This window comes from Rhopalosiphum maidis, chromosome 2, assembly GCF_003676215.2.
Source record: "Rhopalosiphum maidis isolate BTI-1 chromosome 2, ASM367621v3, whole genome shotgun sequence".
Lineage (NCBI taxonomy): Eukaryota > Metazoa > Arthropoda > Insecta > Hemiptera > Aphididae > Rhopalosiphum > Rhopalosiphum maidis.
Genome location: NC_040878.1, coordinates 31,483,304 through 31,499,440, shown reverse-complemented (window position 1 = coordinate 31,499,440; position 16,137 = coordinate 31,483,304). Strand labels below are relative to the sequence as shown.

Sequence of the window (16,137 nt, the reverse complement as noted above, 5' to 3'; positions counted from 1 at the left end):
TCGAGGAGCGGTCCGTTCGAGGCGGCGGCGGCGCCTCGGTTTTACGAAAATTAATTGGTGTAGGTCACTGTCAAGCGCGTAAATCGATCAGAGCACCATAATATATTATATGTTATATGTGTCTGGGGCCGCGTTGATAAATTGCATAAATTCGGCGGCGGCGCTTTGCCGATAATATTAATGATGGCACGGCCGTCCCGTTCAAAGCGGCGGTCGCGGACTCTCGCGCAGTCCGAGACGTGCGGCGCGTATAGTATTATATAGACGAGACGTATAGATGATGTTGTATGTATAAAGAAGACGCGGCGTGAGTGCGGGACCGCAGCGGATGATTAATGACGGTCGGGCGCGTGAGAGCTTTCGAAAGCAAAAGTTTGTGTTTATATATAATATATATGTATATGGGCACACCTGATGTAAGTGGGAGTTATTCTTTCACCTCAGTCCCACGGTGCAGTATTATGCGTATATATATATATAGACAAGGGGGGCCGTATTTTCTATACGCTACACCCCTCGCCACACCTTCGCCGACCACCCGAACTGGTCTAGACTTATACGTGTGACACGAGATCATATACATGGTATATAGTATACACAGTACATATATACGCGTGTACATAATATATAGTAAGTGCGTTTACGGCGGCAATCATTATTCATGTCGTCTGCCGCCCGAATGAGCAGTCCCCGGCGTCCCCACCCTCGAGGAAATATGCTCTACACCACGCTGCAACCGACGACGACGACGACGACCGCGACACATTACGATAAAGCTTATTGTACGCGCGGTTATATATATTTATGTCAGTTCGTGAACCGTGATATATAAATTATAATATGTATATATATATATATGCAGAGGAAGCTCTCGCGGACAATTCAAATCGATCGGATCGATCGGAGACAAAAAAAACTATCAAAAACTCAAACTATAGAAAAAATTATATTTTATTTTATTCGAATTCAATATATTTTTAGTATTAAATATACTTAAATATACCTACATATTATTATTCATTGGAGTTTTTAAAAAAAGTACTTATTCTATTGTTATAATTAAAAAATGCTATTACGTACCGTTACATCCTGGGATTTGACTTCACGAGTTTCTAAAAAAAATTGTTGGTATTTTCCTCTCCGACTTGTTCGACAAATAAATTGAGAACATGGTTAAAAATAAGATTATGAAAAATAAAATAATAAAATTTAATTATTGTAAGACCTGCTTTGCGGAAACAGTAGCAGTATTACACATGTCTTCTCCGATAATGATGTTTTGTGTTTTTTTTATAACGCCTTGGTCAATTGACTGCAGTTTAATGTCGTGTTTGATGGCAGATTAACCACCCATATTGCCCTCAGTTCACGCAAAAGAATTATAGGATGCACAGAGCAATTATTGACAAAGTGAAGTACTTTTCTCCACTAATAATAAAACATTATATTATACAAGTCGAAAATCCAATATTCATAGACAGTCACGGTGGATAATGTCCATCAAGCTTTTCTACTAAGTATATGCCTAGCTACGTGACTGGTAACAGTTCCGCTTTTTTTCTTCTTGAAATGTCTTTGTTTTTCGATTATTCAATCACAAGGAGTTTCAATCTTTCAGACTTCAGTAGGTACCAATCGTATTGGTTCTTACTGTGACTATTACATAATATTCTTTAATCTTTTCCCCTCCATGACAACTGACAAGTATCCCTTTTAAATATAAAAATTTTATCTAGTGGACATTATAATTAAAAGACAAATTCAGCAGCATTCTAAATGTCTTTAGGGTTGTTTTCTTATCACAAACCCGGCAGTAGGTTTGTCCGATAATTTTCAGTCATTTTCAAACATCACTGTATTACTCAAGTCTAATTATAAATACTAAATAATAATACAAATAAATTATAAATTAGGTACCTAGATATTTAAAAAATACAGCCTAACATATCGTTTCTGCTCAGAATTATTTTTCATATACCTATAATAATTTGTTACTGAATAGTAAACAAATTTAACACATCTATATGCACCTGTATGCACTATGCATACTCAATGATAAGGTACTACCTATACTTGAAACCTAATGTACAGGCAAACAGCACACTGCCAAGAGACTTCCTCTTATTTTTCGTTAATTTTTACCAATACATTTATGTTTATACATTTTTCTTACTAGGTAGTAGTATGCAAATACAAGTAACCTTTATTTGATTACCAAAGCAATTTTTTTAGATCAACATTATTAAGATAAAACAAATTAATACAATTTTTGATCTAATGAAAACAGTTAAACCTAGAAATAAAATTAATAATAAATGTAAAATACCTACTCAAAAAATGCCTAAATAATGATTATATTTTAATAGACTAATGACGGATCACATAAACAATTACATTAATTTATTTAATTAATAAACAGTTAGCTAATAACACCTTAAACTTGATTTGGTAATCCATTAAATTTAAGTAAGATATTAAATTAATACATTTTGTCACGGAACTTTAAAATAATAAAATAAATACAAGATAAACATAAGAATCAAAGCAACTAAACTTCCTGAAATTATGCGTTTTCAAATCGAGTATTTTTACTTTTTAGTGACTATAAAAAACAGTAAAATACAATTGAGAACGGAATTTTTAATGAAACAGTTGATGACGATAAATTTATTACGAAATACATTGCATTTATAAGTACATTAATTAAGGTCATGGAAATGCAGAGACAACATAACCTGATAAAATTCTAGGGTGTTCAGTGTTCACATATTATTATTGATTGTTTGACTGGGAGTGGAGGGCAATAATTTTTTTTACATTAATAATTAATATTACACAAATTATTCATAATTAAATCAATAAAAATATTTGACAAAATAAAAAGTAAAATGTCTTGGGGAGGGGGGCATGGCTACTATGCCCACCCTAAAAGCTACCCCTGCTCATTACATAACTTTCTAAGAAGTAGTCACACAAAAAATGCATGTAATCTGTCATCAGCTGGTTGAATTACTATTCTATAGGTAATGCCGTTTATAAAATAGTAATCTATATTATTTGAATTAACAACGCTTGCCAAGTTGGAGATCGGCTATATAAACTTTCTTGATTTTCAATTTTTAGAAATTTATTAATTGTATATTTGTATGCAATATATATGTATAATGTATTTTATTTTCATTTTCATTTAGTGAGATAGATCTCTGAAACCGGAGAGCGGATTTGTTAGATTCAAAATTGGCTAGGAGAAGTGCAGTGAAGATTTTCAGAACTTTATATTTTTTAGTTAATAAATTAATTCATTACAGAGCTTCAAAAAAATGAAAACACATTTTATTGGGCATTTTTTATGTTTTCCAGCTTTATAGCTTTGTGGTGAGTTAATGATTAAAGATAAAGTTCTGAAAATCTTCACTACACTTCTCTTAGTCAAGAGCGCCATTTGGGGTATCATAGGGTATACATTGGTGGCCCTATTTTTTCATATAACATATTGTCCTACCTTAATTTTATACTGCGCCGGTACAGCTAAAATGTAATAAATAAACTATTATAATAATTTTTGAAAAATATTTTATAAATAATATATTGTTTTAATCTTTATTGTAGTTAACATTTCTTGAAAGTTGTGAGATTATAATTTAAAAATATATTTATGTCTTATTAGCTTGTCATATAAATATAAATTATTAAAAATTTATAAAAATAAATCTTACATTATTCAATTTGCTAATTATTTATAAACTCTTAATTTTAAATTTTAAATAATTTAATAGTACAAATAACTGCATGCTAATAGCTTACATTGATTTTTTTTTATAATATATTGCTTACAGCTTTATTTGGATAATCAAAAATTTGATTTGAATGATAATAGTCATAATTATTCATTATAAATTGAGGTGCTTAAGTTAAATGTATGATTTATATTTATACTTTATAGATAATGACAGTTTAATCAAGATTCAAAGTAAGAGTGTGTAGGCTGGTTGTAAGACTTCTACAAATAGGCTAAAATGTATAAAGAATGTCGCACGCCCTATCTTTTAAGACAGTAATAAATTTCAATATTTTTACTATGTTCTGATGATATGGTGGACAAAGTTGGCCTGCTTAATAATTTGGCAGCCCTATTTTAAAACTGAATTGGCGCCCCTGCTCTTAGCTAAAGTGATTCTAACAAGACCCCAAATAACAAATCCGTTCTCCAGTTTCGGTAATCTACCGCGCTAAATGAAAATCTAACAAAAAATAACTATTTTTTTAACTGTGAAAAATTAAATAATTTTTTTTGAACAATTTTAATCTCACATTTTGTATTTAATTGATAATCTTTTTTTAATGAGCTATCAACCAACTTTTTAAAAATAATAGTTTTGGAGAAAAGTTAAAAAATAGAAGTTTTGGAATTATCCACCAACTCAGTTGTAATAAACAACTGAGTTATATTTTTATCATTTTCCTATTTAATAAAAATTGAGACCTTTTTCATTTCAATTGCCACACTTACTTGATTAAAAATGAAGAAAGTAAAATGACCAGCTAAAAAATAATTTTAAAATATTCCATTTTGTGTTTCCTTTTTAAATGTTGTACATAAAACTACTCAATGAGTTTTTCTCCATATGTTCTGTCTTAACAAAACGCCATCCTTTTCTTATTACATTTGAAAAAACAATTAAAAGTAAAAAATATATAGCCATAGGTAGTTCAAAATTAGAGTAAATTTGAGTTCAATTGTTCTATTTATTAATAAACTATTAAACTAGTAAAAGTATCTTTAAAATGTTGTTTTATTTCTCCCATTAGTAAAAAAAAAAAAAAAAATAGAGGTGTATAATTATGATTTTAAACATCTAGAATTGTAAGTATACAAATTATTGAATATTTTTTTTTGTTCATTAATTTAATGTTTAAAGTGTCAACATTTATTAAAACAACTCAAATAAAGTATATACTTATAATTTTTCTGTGTATTGTATTTTTCTTTTTAATAAATTCTAAAATATACAGTTAAGATTGTTTATTATGTTGATATTAGGGTAACACAGTATTTAATTCTAATAGCTAAAGGTGACATGAATCAAAAAAGGTTAAGAACCTGTTATGCATATAGATAGAAAATTATTAAAAATTATTTGTAAAACATATATATATATCATGTAAATAAATAATAATGATAATAATATAAAATTGCCAATATTTTTATTTTGCATAGATTATGCAATAATTATTAAGTATAATATAAAATATTATTAAAAATATAATAATGTATATTAACATGTATTTATACATTATATATTTTACAAAAATAAAAATAAAAAACCAGACAATTTAATCAATTATTGATATTTTATTTTTGCTATAAAAAATAATATGACTAACATTACGTACAACAATTTTGTATGATTGGTATATATCACTCAATATATGGTAGTTACCATCACAGTCATACACGATGACCACTAAATAAATAATTAATGACAATAATTATTTATATATATTGAACTTTTTATTTTGATTAATCAGCTGAAAAGAGAATCAAACTTTATTAAATCTGTTTGATATTTTTTTACAATATTGGTTGAAAAGTGTCTCGCCTTTCTATAATAGTAATGCAGGGTTTTAATAATAAAATTCTTACCACTGATACATAGGGTCCGGGTCATATTTTTTTAATTCTATAATTTTTTAGTGGTGAAATGGAGTGGTTGTATAAGCATAGTTTATGATTTGTTATTTGATATAAATTGTAAAATTATATTATAATATATAATATTATTATTATTATAATTATATTGTGTATACAATTGCTCAAACAAAATAAATAAATAAATCCAATACATACATATTCATTAATGAAAATAAAAATAAATTTCTATTCAAATGATTCGTTATAATATATATTTTCAAATCTACATTATTACTTTGTTACATTTCAATTTATATTATTATAGGTACTAGTGTTCATAAAAGTAATTATAATATTTTCTAATAGGTATTACTCCTATAATAAAATAAAAACTGAATATTATTTTTACAATAAAAAAATAAAGTATATTTTTTTCACAAAATATTAACAGCCAATCTATAGTTCCATATGAGTATTTCTCAGAATTTATCTGATATGAGAATTAAATAAAATAAGTATTTAAAAATAAAATTCTATAGTAATGTTACAATAACAATCTGGGCAATTCTTTTACATTTCTATTTAATTTACAGAATTTAAAATTTAAATTGATTTCAGAATATTGTCTGAATAATGAAAATAAATTTTCAGATGTATATAAAGGTAAAAAAAAATATCATTTCAAGTAAACTATATTTAAATTTTAAATGGTATTCACTAAATAGAGAATATAGCATAAATATTAGAAATTATTTTTTAATTATCTAAAAACTTTATTATTTAATTTTATTAATAAATTATATTCTTATTTAGTATTGGTAAAATGTATTAAAATATAATACGTTATTGCTTACGTTATCTTTAAATGAAAAAAATATTCATATTTATCATATGTATTTCAATAATATAGTTTGAACTTGGAATATTAAATAAAAACTGTACATCATAAAGCCAATTTTATATCATTAAATATAAACTTTAATGTTGAAATAATACTTCTTTCCATAATTCTATTCATTGACCTTCTGATTTATAAAATATAATTATTATTTTTCTTCTTCTGATGTTTCATCTGTAAATAAATATCAAACAACCACAGAAAATATAATAATTATTTTTAATTTAAAAAATTTTAAAAACATGAAGAACATTAATTAAAATTGTGTATATTATCCTTATAAATTAACACGTTGACTGCCATGCACTCGCTAGAATCCGTATAAAAATGATTAGGTATTGATAATTTTTAGACCGCCGGCTACCGCACCATATCATACGTAGGAGGCCATACAGCTACGGGCTGCCGTAAATTAATTTATATTTATATTATCAACTTTTCCGTGGCGCTACAATAATGATCTAGAAAATATGCTGTGGCGTAGCAGGAATAATTGCAATTTTTTTGGTGTAATTAACATAATTTTAACATTTTTTTTTTATTTTCACGCAAATCTCAATCTCAATACATTTGATGGCGCGCGGATCTACAACCTGGGAAAAAAACAAAAAATTGGCGTTTAAACCACGTCTACCCCAAGATCTTCTTTTATCACAATCAAGCGAAGACGAAGATCAATTTTAAATTACCACTAAAAAATAAATATTAACTAACATTAGCATGTATATTCATTATCACTATATCACTAACTAAAATATTAGTAATTGTAATTTGTTATTTGTAATTGAACACACGATAGTAAACTTGTAATAGCATGATAATAGGCTGAAAAATTTTAATTTAATAAATAAAAAAAACATGTTTTTTTTGTATTTATAATTTTTTTTTAAACTCAATAGTATATAACCGAGTACAAATTTATAATGACACTGAAAAATGTCCTTGGCGTACCCATGATAAATATTCTTGTAGCCGCATGGCAGTCAACATGTTTAAATCTTACTAAACATAAAATATTAATATTCACAAGCTTTTAGAGCATTACCTTCAGTAAAATGTATACGATTTGTTTTTATTGGCATATTACTTTTATTACCAAAGTTAAAACGTATTTTTGATTGTTTGATTAAAATATTTGTCTTGGGTTGTTCAGGTTGACTAAAATTAGTTGAAAACCCGAGTCCCGTTTTTTCATCTCTAACATCCATTGAAATCTAAAAAAAACATAGATAATAAAATAAATATACTTGATATAAAACATACCAATTGTAATGTATATGTTACTATCAGGACCAACTACTAATACTAACTTCTAAAGCTTGCCATATAAAATAAATAAATAACAGAAATTTACTCTTAATTTAATATAAAAAATTCAAAATATAAAAAAATTATAAAATATTTTTGGTTTTATTTTTATACTTAGGAACATCAGTATAATAATTCCAATTAAATATTGAAACAAATAAGAACAACATAGGTAGGTTTACAAATAGTAAATAATTATTTGTGTACATTTAATATTTATTATTTTGTTTTTAAACTTAAAATGTATTTTATGATTAGATATATATAAAGATAAATAATACTTTAAGAAGTTCAAACTGTTAAGTAATCTTAACACTCATGGTATTAAGTTTAATCGGTCAATTAAATAAACAAGTCATTAAGACATGTACATTCATAAATGTATAATAGTTATTACAATCAAGAGGTTTACTAAGAAACTGAGAATGGATTAAGGGTTTTATGCATAAATGTTTGCTTAAGTAGTGAACAAATATATTCAAACATAACTAGTTACAAATGTACTGCAAATGAATATATTATAATACGAGAAACAGTTCTGCAAGTCTAGACTGTAGACCATAAACCACATTCAAGATAGATTTATCTTAAATTGTGTTAGAATTTTCATTGCTGTTGTCTTTAATAGGTATTAATAATATAACACAATGTATTATACAACTATGCAAATTTATATTTTACCAATAAACTACTGTTTATATAACCGTAAAATATTAAAATCAATCATTGTTAAAATATTTTACACAATAATAACAATACACTATTTTCTCGGGAAAGTATATAAATAACTTAATAAATAGTAATCATAAACAATAATTTATCAAAGCAGTCAAAATTGAAAAATTTTATAATGTTATTTAGATTTACTAAACATTATTCAGTAACTTATGTTTCTACAAAAATTTAAAATTAATCAATTGTTTTATCTATTAGCATTTGGTTTTTGTAAACTATGATGAAATTTTAACTTGTAATGCACAAAATGTAATATAGCAAGCAGCATACAAGCACATCATTTAGTTTTATATTTAACTTTGTTATCGCATTTAATAAATCCGTGTAATTTACTACTTTTGCCACATGCCTACCAGACTTATCTATTGTCCACTAAGAATTGTTTAAAAATCAAACAGTTTAATCTTTACGTAGATTCAATTCTGTTTTAAAGTATGTTTTGAAAAATCATCATTAAGTATAATAAAAGTATAGATAGATAAATATACAAACTAGTTATTATATACATTTATAAAATTAAGAATAAATAAACATCAATGTTAATAAACTGTGATTATTTAACATTAGCTAAAAGAATCAGAATTATTAATGATGTCTAAAAATAATTTATAATGAATAAAATATCATCATAATGAGTAATAAATATAGTTAAATTAATGATCTTTAAAAATATATATATATAATTAATATTATAATACTTACAGGTTCTTTAATCCCAGAATTACTAGATCCCAAAGACTTTCCAGGTGTCCAACCCATATTTTCTAATAATTTAAAACCTTTGTTTTTTGTAGGAATCGGCCTAAAATAAATTAAATAATTTTTATTCAATTGTGAATTAGAGTATGAAGAATTTTATTAAGATTTATAATTAAAATATAATTTTATTGTTATGAATTATGAAATATAATATTATATATGCTTAAAATATTTTTTCATTTTCATATTAAATTGTTTAAAAATAATTTTCAATTTCACTTATTAAATTTTAACATGAAAACTATTTTAATTTTTTAGAAATATTTACAACAAAATAACCAAAGTAAATTTATAATTAATTATGAAAACTTACTGTGTTACACAAGCAACTTCAGTTTTTTCATTTGCATTTTGAGATCCAACAGTTTTTCTTCTTTTATCAGCTCTATCTTTATATCCCTTTGGCAATACAGCATCTGGTGGTTCACAGCCAAGTAATCCATATTTTTCTTTTAAACTTTTTAATTCATCATCATATTTACGTTTTTGTGGTACAACATTTTTAACACCTTAAAAAAATATTTGAATTGTAGGTAACATTTACTTTTATATTTAATTTTACAATCCTTAACATAAAATAAAAATATTAAATAAATAAACTATAGGTAATGGTATACCTAACATATTTCTCAATTATATATTGACTTTTTGGTAAGTATGTAAAAAAACATTTATGTGAATTTAATAAATTCTAGCTATATATAATCTCTATAATAAAAGCGTTTAATATTAGCAAATTAATTACCTAAAATATTTTAGCAGAATTAAAATAACAATGTAATACATTTTAATTTACAAGATATTTATTAAATGTAAACATAATATAATCCTCAAAATAGGCAAGTCAATTAGTAACATACCTATTTACAATATACTTTATTCCAAATAAGAAGACCAGGCATTGGACAAAAACCGGTCTAAATTTGCACATACCTCCCACCACAGAACGATAAGACATTGCTTAGAGCACAGGTTCTTAACTGGGGGATCGTAGATGGTTACTCGGGGGTGTCCACGGAGTGGCTGTGAGTTTTTTTTTTAATAACCCAAAAATAAATACGGTCCAAGATTTCAAGGTAATATTGGAAAAAACGACAGCAAATGTCACATTAAAATTTGTTTTTGACTATAAGAAAAAGTGATTATCCACAATCATTAAATATAGTATTTGCAGTATTACATCTTAGATTTATTATGATTAAAGTATATCTAAAATAAAAATTATATCTATTCATTTATATATTTATACATAAATTATTAAGGTTAAGAATCTATGATTTATATATATTTTTTTTGGAGGAGGGTCCGTAATTACATATTATCCTTGAAAGAGGTCTATGGCCCAACAAAGGTTAAAAATTATGGCTTAGACTTAGAAGGTCCAGACTTTGCTCAGTGATTCACTTATATGCACCAGAGCAGTTCCTCATTTGTAACATATTTACTACGTTTATATGCAGCAGTTAATGCCCATTAACTTAATTGTTGATCACCCTGGTATAGAGCATAGTCAGTATAGACATTAGACGTATCACGTATAGAATATAATTACAATAGTTGATCATTTTCACATTTTAAAAAATACTAAAATTATTTGTTTTATAAAAATAATTAATTTGCTGTTATCTATTATCATTTATTAATAATATAAATGTATACATACTTTCTTCTGGTGGAGGAGCTTGTATACCAGGTTCACACAAATTACACGTTTCCATGCCATCATGAATATGACACAATAGTTTTGTGTCACCTACAGTAAGTTCACTACCATGTACTAAATGACGTGGTTCACTCGAAGACGAGTGCTTTGGAAGTTTTTTACCATCCAAAAATGTGCCATTTGTACTACCTTTGTCTTTCACAATATAATGACCTCTACCAACTTTGTTTACATTACCAATAAATGATATTTCAGCATGTAACTAATAAAAAAAAAAATTCTTAACCTATTAATAATTGTACAATTAAATTTTTAATTTCAATATTATTAAAATAATTTATTTAGTGAAAATAATATTATGATTATTAACCTTGCTAACATTATCATCAGGTACTACTACATCTCGATTTGTTGAACGTCCTATTGTTCCACCAGGACATGTAATTAAAAATAGCTTACCAACCAATGAATTGCATGCTTTGGATTCTGTTATTATAATACGTATACATGGAGGCCATCCAACAACTTCTATAACCATACAAAACAAATATTTTAAAATATTATAGAATAAAAATATCTTCCTTTGCAAAAATACTATCCAGAACTAAAATATTTACTTGATTTAATCAATTTAGTTTGTGTATCAGAAAGGTGAGCTTTAACTTCTTTGTATGATTTCCAATTTGAATTTTTATCATCTCTCTTATTTTGACATAGATATTGTTCAATTCGATCCCAAACTAGATTGTCATACTGAACAATTTCTGATTCGATTGCAGTTAGTTGATGCTTGACTGTGTACCAATTTCTTATTTGTGCATATTGTTTTGCTTTACTCTGCAAATTACGTAAGTTAGTTGTTGTGCCAATTTTTCAAATGGCTTACCAGTATGGTTTACCCCATCAGGTGTTAATTTGTGAACTATATTCTTAGGTGCTGGCAATAACTTTGTATATTGCAATAAATTCAAATAACGCTTGTCTAAAATCTAAAATATAATAAAAAACATAACTTTTAAATAATTTCTAACATAAATAAATAATTACTTCACAAGTAGAAGGTGGACATGGACAATCTTCAGGTTTCACTGCTTCCTTTTCATCTTTAATAGGTTTATTTTCAACATTTAATTCTTCTTTCACTTCTTGACAATCATTAGGTTTCTTTTCAATAGTTTTTAAAGTGGTATCTTTAATTTCTTTTTCATTTGCTTCAGTATCTTCTTCTGTGTCATCTTTAATAATTAAATTACCACTATCTTCAGAATTTTCTGAATCACTGACCTCACTAATACTTCCAGGTACGTCTTGGCTATGTTTTTGTTTATCTACGTTGAGCACATTAGAAGATAATTTAACTGTATCTGAGTGAACTTGGGAATGTAATCTATATTTTTGTGCAATTACATCAAAGTAATAATAACACCCTTGATTTCCATCATAAAATAATCCATTATCCTATAATTAAAAATACTAATATAAGACTCAAATATTGTATTCTGAATTTTTTTTTTTTAAATTTATTAACATACAAACTATAGATTTATTTCAAATACATGAAGGATTATTGACCTGAGTATTTGAATTAGATGTTCAATAAGTGCATGTATGAAGCAGTCTATCCCATATTCATCAATAGGTCACTGATTTTATTCAAAACTCTATTGCACTTTTATAAAAATATTAATTTTTTGTGTATTTATTTAAACTTTCTACAAATTTGCTTATTTTGCTTTGATTTTGATTGTAAATATTCAGTTTTAAATAAATATAAAAACTAACTTTTTAACTTAATAAGTTACTTTTATTTTTATCTAATTTTAAAATTTTAACTTGATTAATTTGAATTTTTTTAAATAAAATTTGAAATTTTAATTAATTATTTATTTAAAAATTGTAATCATTTCACTATTAGATACCTAAAAACCTTCAATCCCATCTATCTTTTAAGTAAATATGGGATAACTACATAGTGGCATAGTTATGGGGGGGATGGTAATGGGAATAGATCCACCTAGAACCTATTTTTTTTAATGTTTAATGTGTTGACTTGTACTCCAATTACTCCAATGAATTATATATCCCCCCTCCTCTAGAACAAAATTTTAACTATACTACTGGATAACTATCATTATTAAGTGCAATGTTTTTGTCTAGGTCAGATACTTATTATTAATATTCTGTACTTCATGTAAATATAAAATAGCTTCATAAATAGTAACTATATGACTATAACTATAACTATACTTAGTTATAACTATTCCATTATTATTTATAATATTAAAATAAGTATAAAATGTTAGTACCTAGTGAAATAAATTAAACTTACTAAATTATAATAGTAACCAGTCACTTGATCATAATACATTCCAGTTGTTTCTTCTAGAATAAAACGGCTTTCTCCCAAACTATATTGATTAACTTGTTTTTGATCTTTAGATTTTTCTTCATCTTCACTACATTCTCCTTCTTCTTTAATTTCACATTCTGTTTTTCCTGGGTTATCAACTTCTCCATTTTCAGATTTTTTATTATTTTCCAACTTTTCAATCTATAATAATAAGAATAATTAATTAAGTTTCCTATAATAAATATTAATCTAAGAAAAGGAATTTTTTTTACATAATATATTAATCACCTTACTAATAAGTTAGTAATTAAAATAATCAAAAGTATTTATGGGTTTACATTTGTAAATAATATAGGTATGAAATACTTATGATTTATGAATAGATGCCAAATTTTAATTTCAGAATAAACATTAAAATAAGATATTTTTATACAATTAAATATTTTAGGGAAATAACTTAATTTTTGTTTATTCAATACATTATGATTCTTTACAAAATGATTTATTCAGTTTTCAATTCTATTTTTTTTATGTAAATTATTAATTTTCTACTCATTTTATAATAATTAATAATTAACAAATTGTAAACTAAATCTTATATAATTAGAAAAAATAAAGACTATTATTTATGTGCTAAGGAAGCCCAGAGTACTATATTCACTATTTAGTTTTCTGAATTATTTATCAATTATTGTTGATTCTATATATCAATTTGAAAAATGGTCATGATAGAAATCATAAATAAATCACACTAATAGAAACCTTAATTTTTTGTTTGTTTATCCAGATAATTAAAAAAAACCGTTGAAAATTTTTTACTTTTTACACTCCTTCTTTCCTAAATACCAATTAATTTAACTTTCCTACCAGAAAAGTTGCTGAATTTGAAAATCGTAGCATTTATATTGTCTTAAAACATGTCCTCGAACAATAAAAACATACATCATTGTAAAATTAATACATACCTCGTTCTGCTCAGAATCTAAAATTGATAATTTTTTAGACTAGTAGCATCAAAAGATTATTTCTACACAGTAATAAGTTAGTATGTATGTATTATTTATATGATTTAATAAAATAAATTTAAGTTTTTTCTATAAGTAAAACTGCGTTTTTATGTAAACCTCCATTAATCCGGCAATCCTCTAGTTTGATATCTGCTAGATTCTTGAGAATCTACTGTATTTTTATACATATTTTAATATATATATATGTATATTTGTATATTACCTTTTTGTTATTTAAATAAAATAAATATTTCCAAAATTTGTCATTATGTGTGAAATATTTACTAATACCTAAATAATATTATATATTTTTTATTTTTTATACAAAATAAAGTGTTGTAGGTATACAGATTTGTAGTAAAATAAAGTTTCAATAAACCTTAGTCAAATTGTTATTGTAAAGCCTTGATAAAAATAGGTAAAAATAAAAAATTCTGTGTCTACTTAGGAGATATGGTTTGAAATAGACAAGGAAATATTCCACACAATTAGTCTTAAGGTATAAAATTATAGTGAAATAAATGTAGGTGACATAAGATCAAAATGGATTTTAAATTATAATTGAAACATAGATAATTAAGTATAGCATTAATAAGTAATAATACAAGCTACGGTGATCAATAGTGAAAGGTTGAAACCTGTTAGAGATAAATTTAGTAGTTATGTAAAATAAAATTAACAAACAATTAGTAAATATAAAGGATTCACCAGATTAAAATTTCATATTGTAAGTTATAGTACAAACACTTTTATACTATATTAACTAACTTGGGATAAAACTTTTCTCTCTCTCTCAAAATAAACATTTATACATAATAAATGTATCAGGTACTATTAGAAATTACTAATATTTTCTTACAATACATTAAATTCAATAGAAGATGTTCCATGTGAACTATTACACAAACCAATATTTTATTTGCTTTATAGTTTATACACATAACAGTTTTATATTTATTTCACTAATTTTCTTAAATATTAAAACAATATACTTACATTATCTACTACATCACCAGCATTTTCACTTAGTTGATTTTTAACTTCAAGTATATCTTTCTTTGTACTTTTAACTATTTCAGTGTTTTGGTCAAAACCATCAGTTTTAATGTCTGATTTCTGTTTAAAAAAAAATAACAATTAAATAGGTATATTAATGTATTTCTTTTTTAATTTAGCTTTAAATAAGTGTATGATATACAACATCAATTCAATATTACCTTGAAGTCGATCGAACTGTTGTTCTTAATGTTCTTTAACATAGCCAGCAAATTTTGTTGCCGTTCTAGCATTCGCACGGCATTTTTTAAATACTCGTATACTTCTGGATATTCATGTTCAAGAAGATCCTTAAACGGGACTTCTACATCGTCCATCGTAATTTGGGTGGTACTTATGCCGGTATATGGACCAGGGTGAGTAAGCGATCGACTTACGATTCACATAATATCATATCAATCGCTCATTAACGGCAATACACAGAAAAGTTTAATGTGAATGAATAGTAAAAAGGTTTTGGAAAATGCCGTTTAAAAAAACGTGTATTTGCCGTACTTGATAAAAAAAAAAATTAGCGTTCACACTGTTTACTCTACATAATCAACGAGCACATTGAGCATAGGAGTATAGGAGATAGAACTACCACCACAAACTACAGATGTGAATAAAAAAATTGTTTCAAGTACAAACCAAAGCGCGAATAAATGTTCATCCTCTTTGATAGTGAATTACGGTTTTTAATATCTTATCAACAATTATTCCATTCTATCTGTGGTTAGAAAACTGAAT

General features: G+C 25.6%; 1 protein-coding gene across 1 annotated transcript; it reads right to left on the bottom strand.

Annotated features, from left to right (window-relative positions):
* Nucleotides 1-6,526: 6,526 nt before the first annotated feature.
* LOC113551860 (angiogenic factor with G patch and FHA domains 1) lies at nt 6,527-16,002 on the bottom strand. The gene is made up of 12 exons (XM_026954406.1): nt 15,570-16,002; nt 15,349-15,468; nt 13,325-13,546; nt 12,043-12,453; nt 11,895-11,984; nt 11,613-11,832; nt 11,366-11,523; nt 10,996-11,257; nt 9,646-9,841; nt 9,276-9,375; nt 7,576-7,744; nt 6,527-6,704 (listed from the first exon to the last, which is right to left on the bottom strand). The coding sequence occupies exons 1-12, from the start codon at nt 15,723-15,725 to the stop codon at nt 6,679-6,681; spliced, it is 2,130 nt and encodes a 709-aa protein (XP_026810207.1). The 5' UTR covers nt 15,726-16,002; the 3' UTR covers nt 6,527-6,678.
* Between the last annotated feature and the right edge of the window lie 135 nt (nt 16,003-16,137).

Excerpts from the sequence above, each read along its gene's own strand:
- LOC113551860 (XM_026954406.1), bottom strand. The coding sequence starts at position 15,725 with ATGGACGATGTAGAAGTCCCGTTTAAGGATCTTCTTGAACATGAATAT. Across the intron at positions 11,258-11,365 it reads CTGATGATAATGTTAGCAAG|TTACATGCTGAAATATCATT; the intron begins GTTAATAATCAT and ends TTTTTTTATTAG. Across the intron at positions 9,842-10,995 it reads AGCTCCTCCACCAGAAGAAA|GTGTTAAAAATGTTGTACCA; the intron begins GTATGTATACAT and ends TATTTTTTTAAG.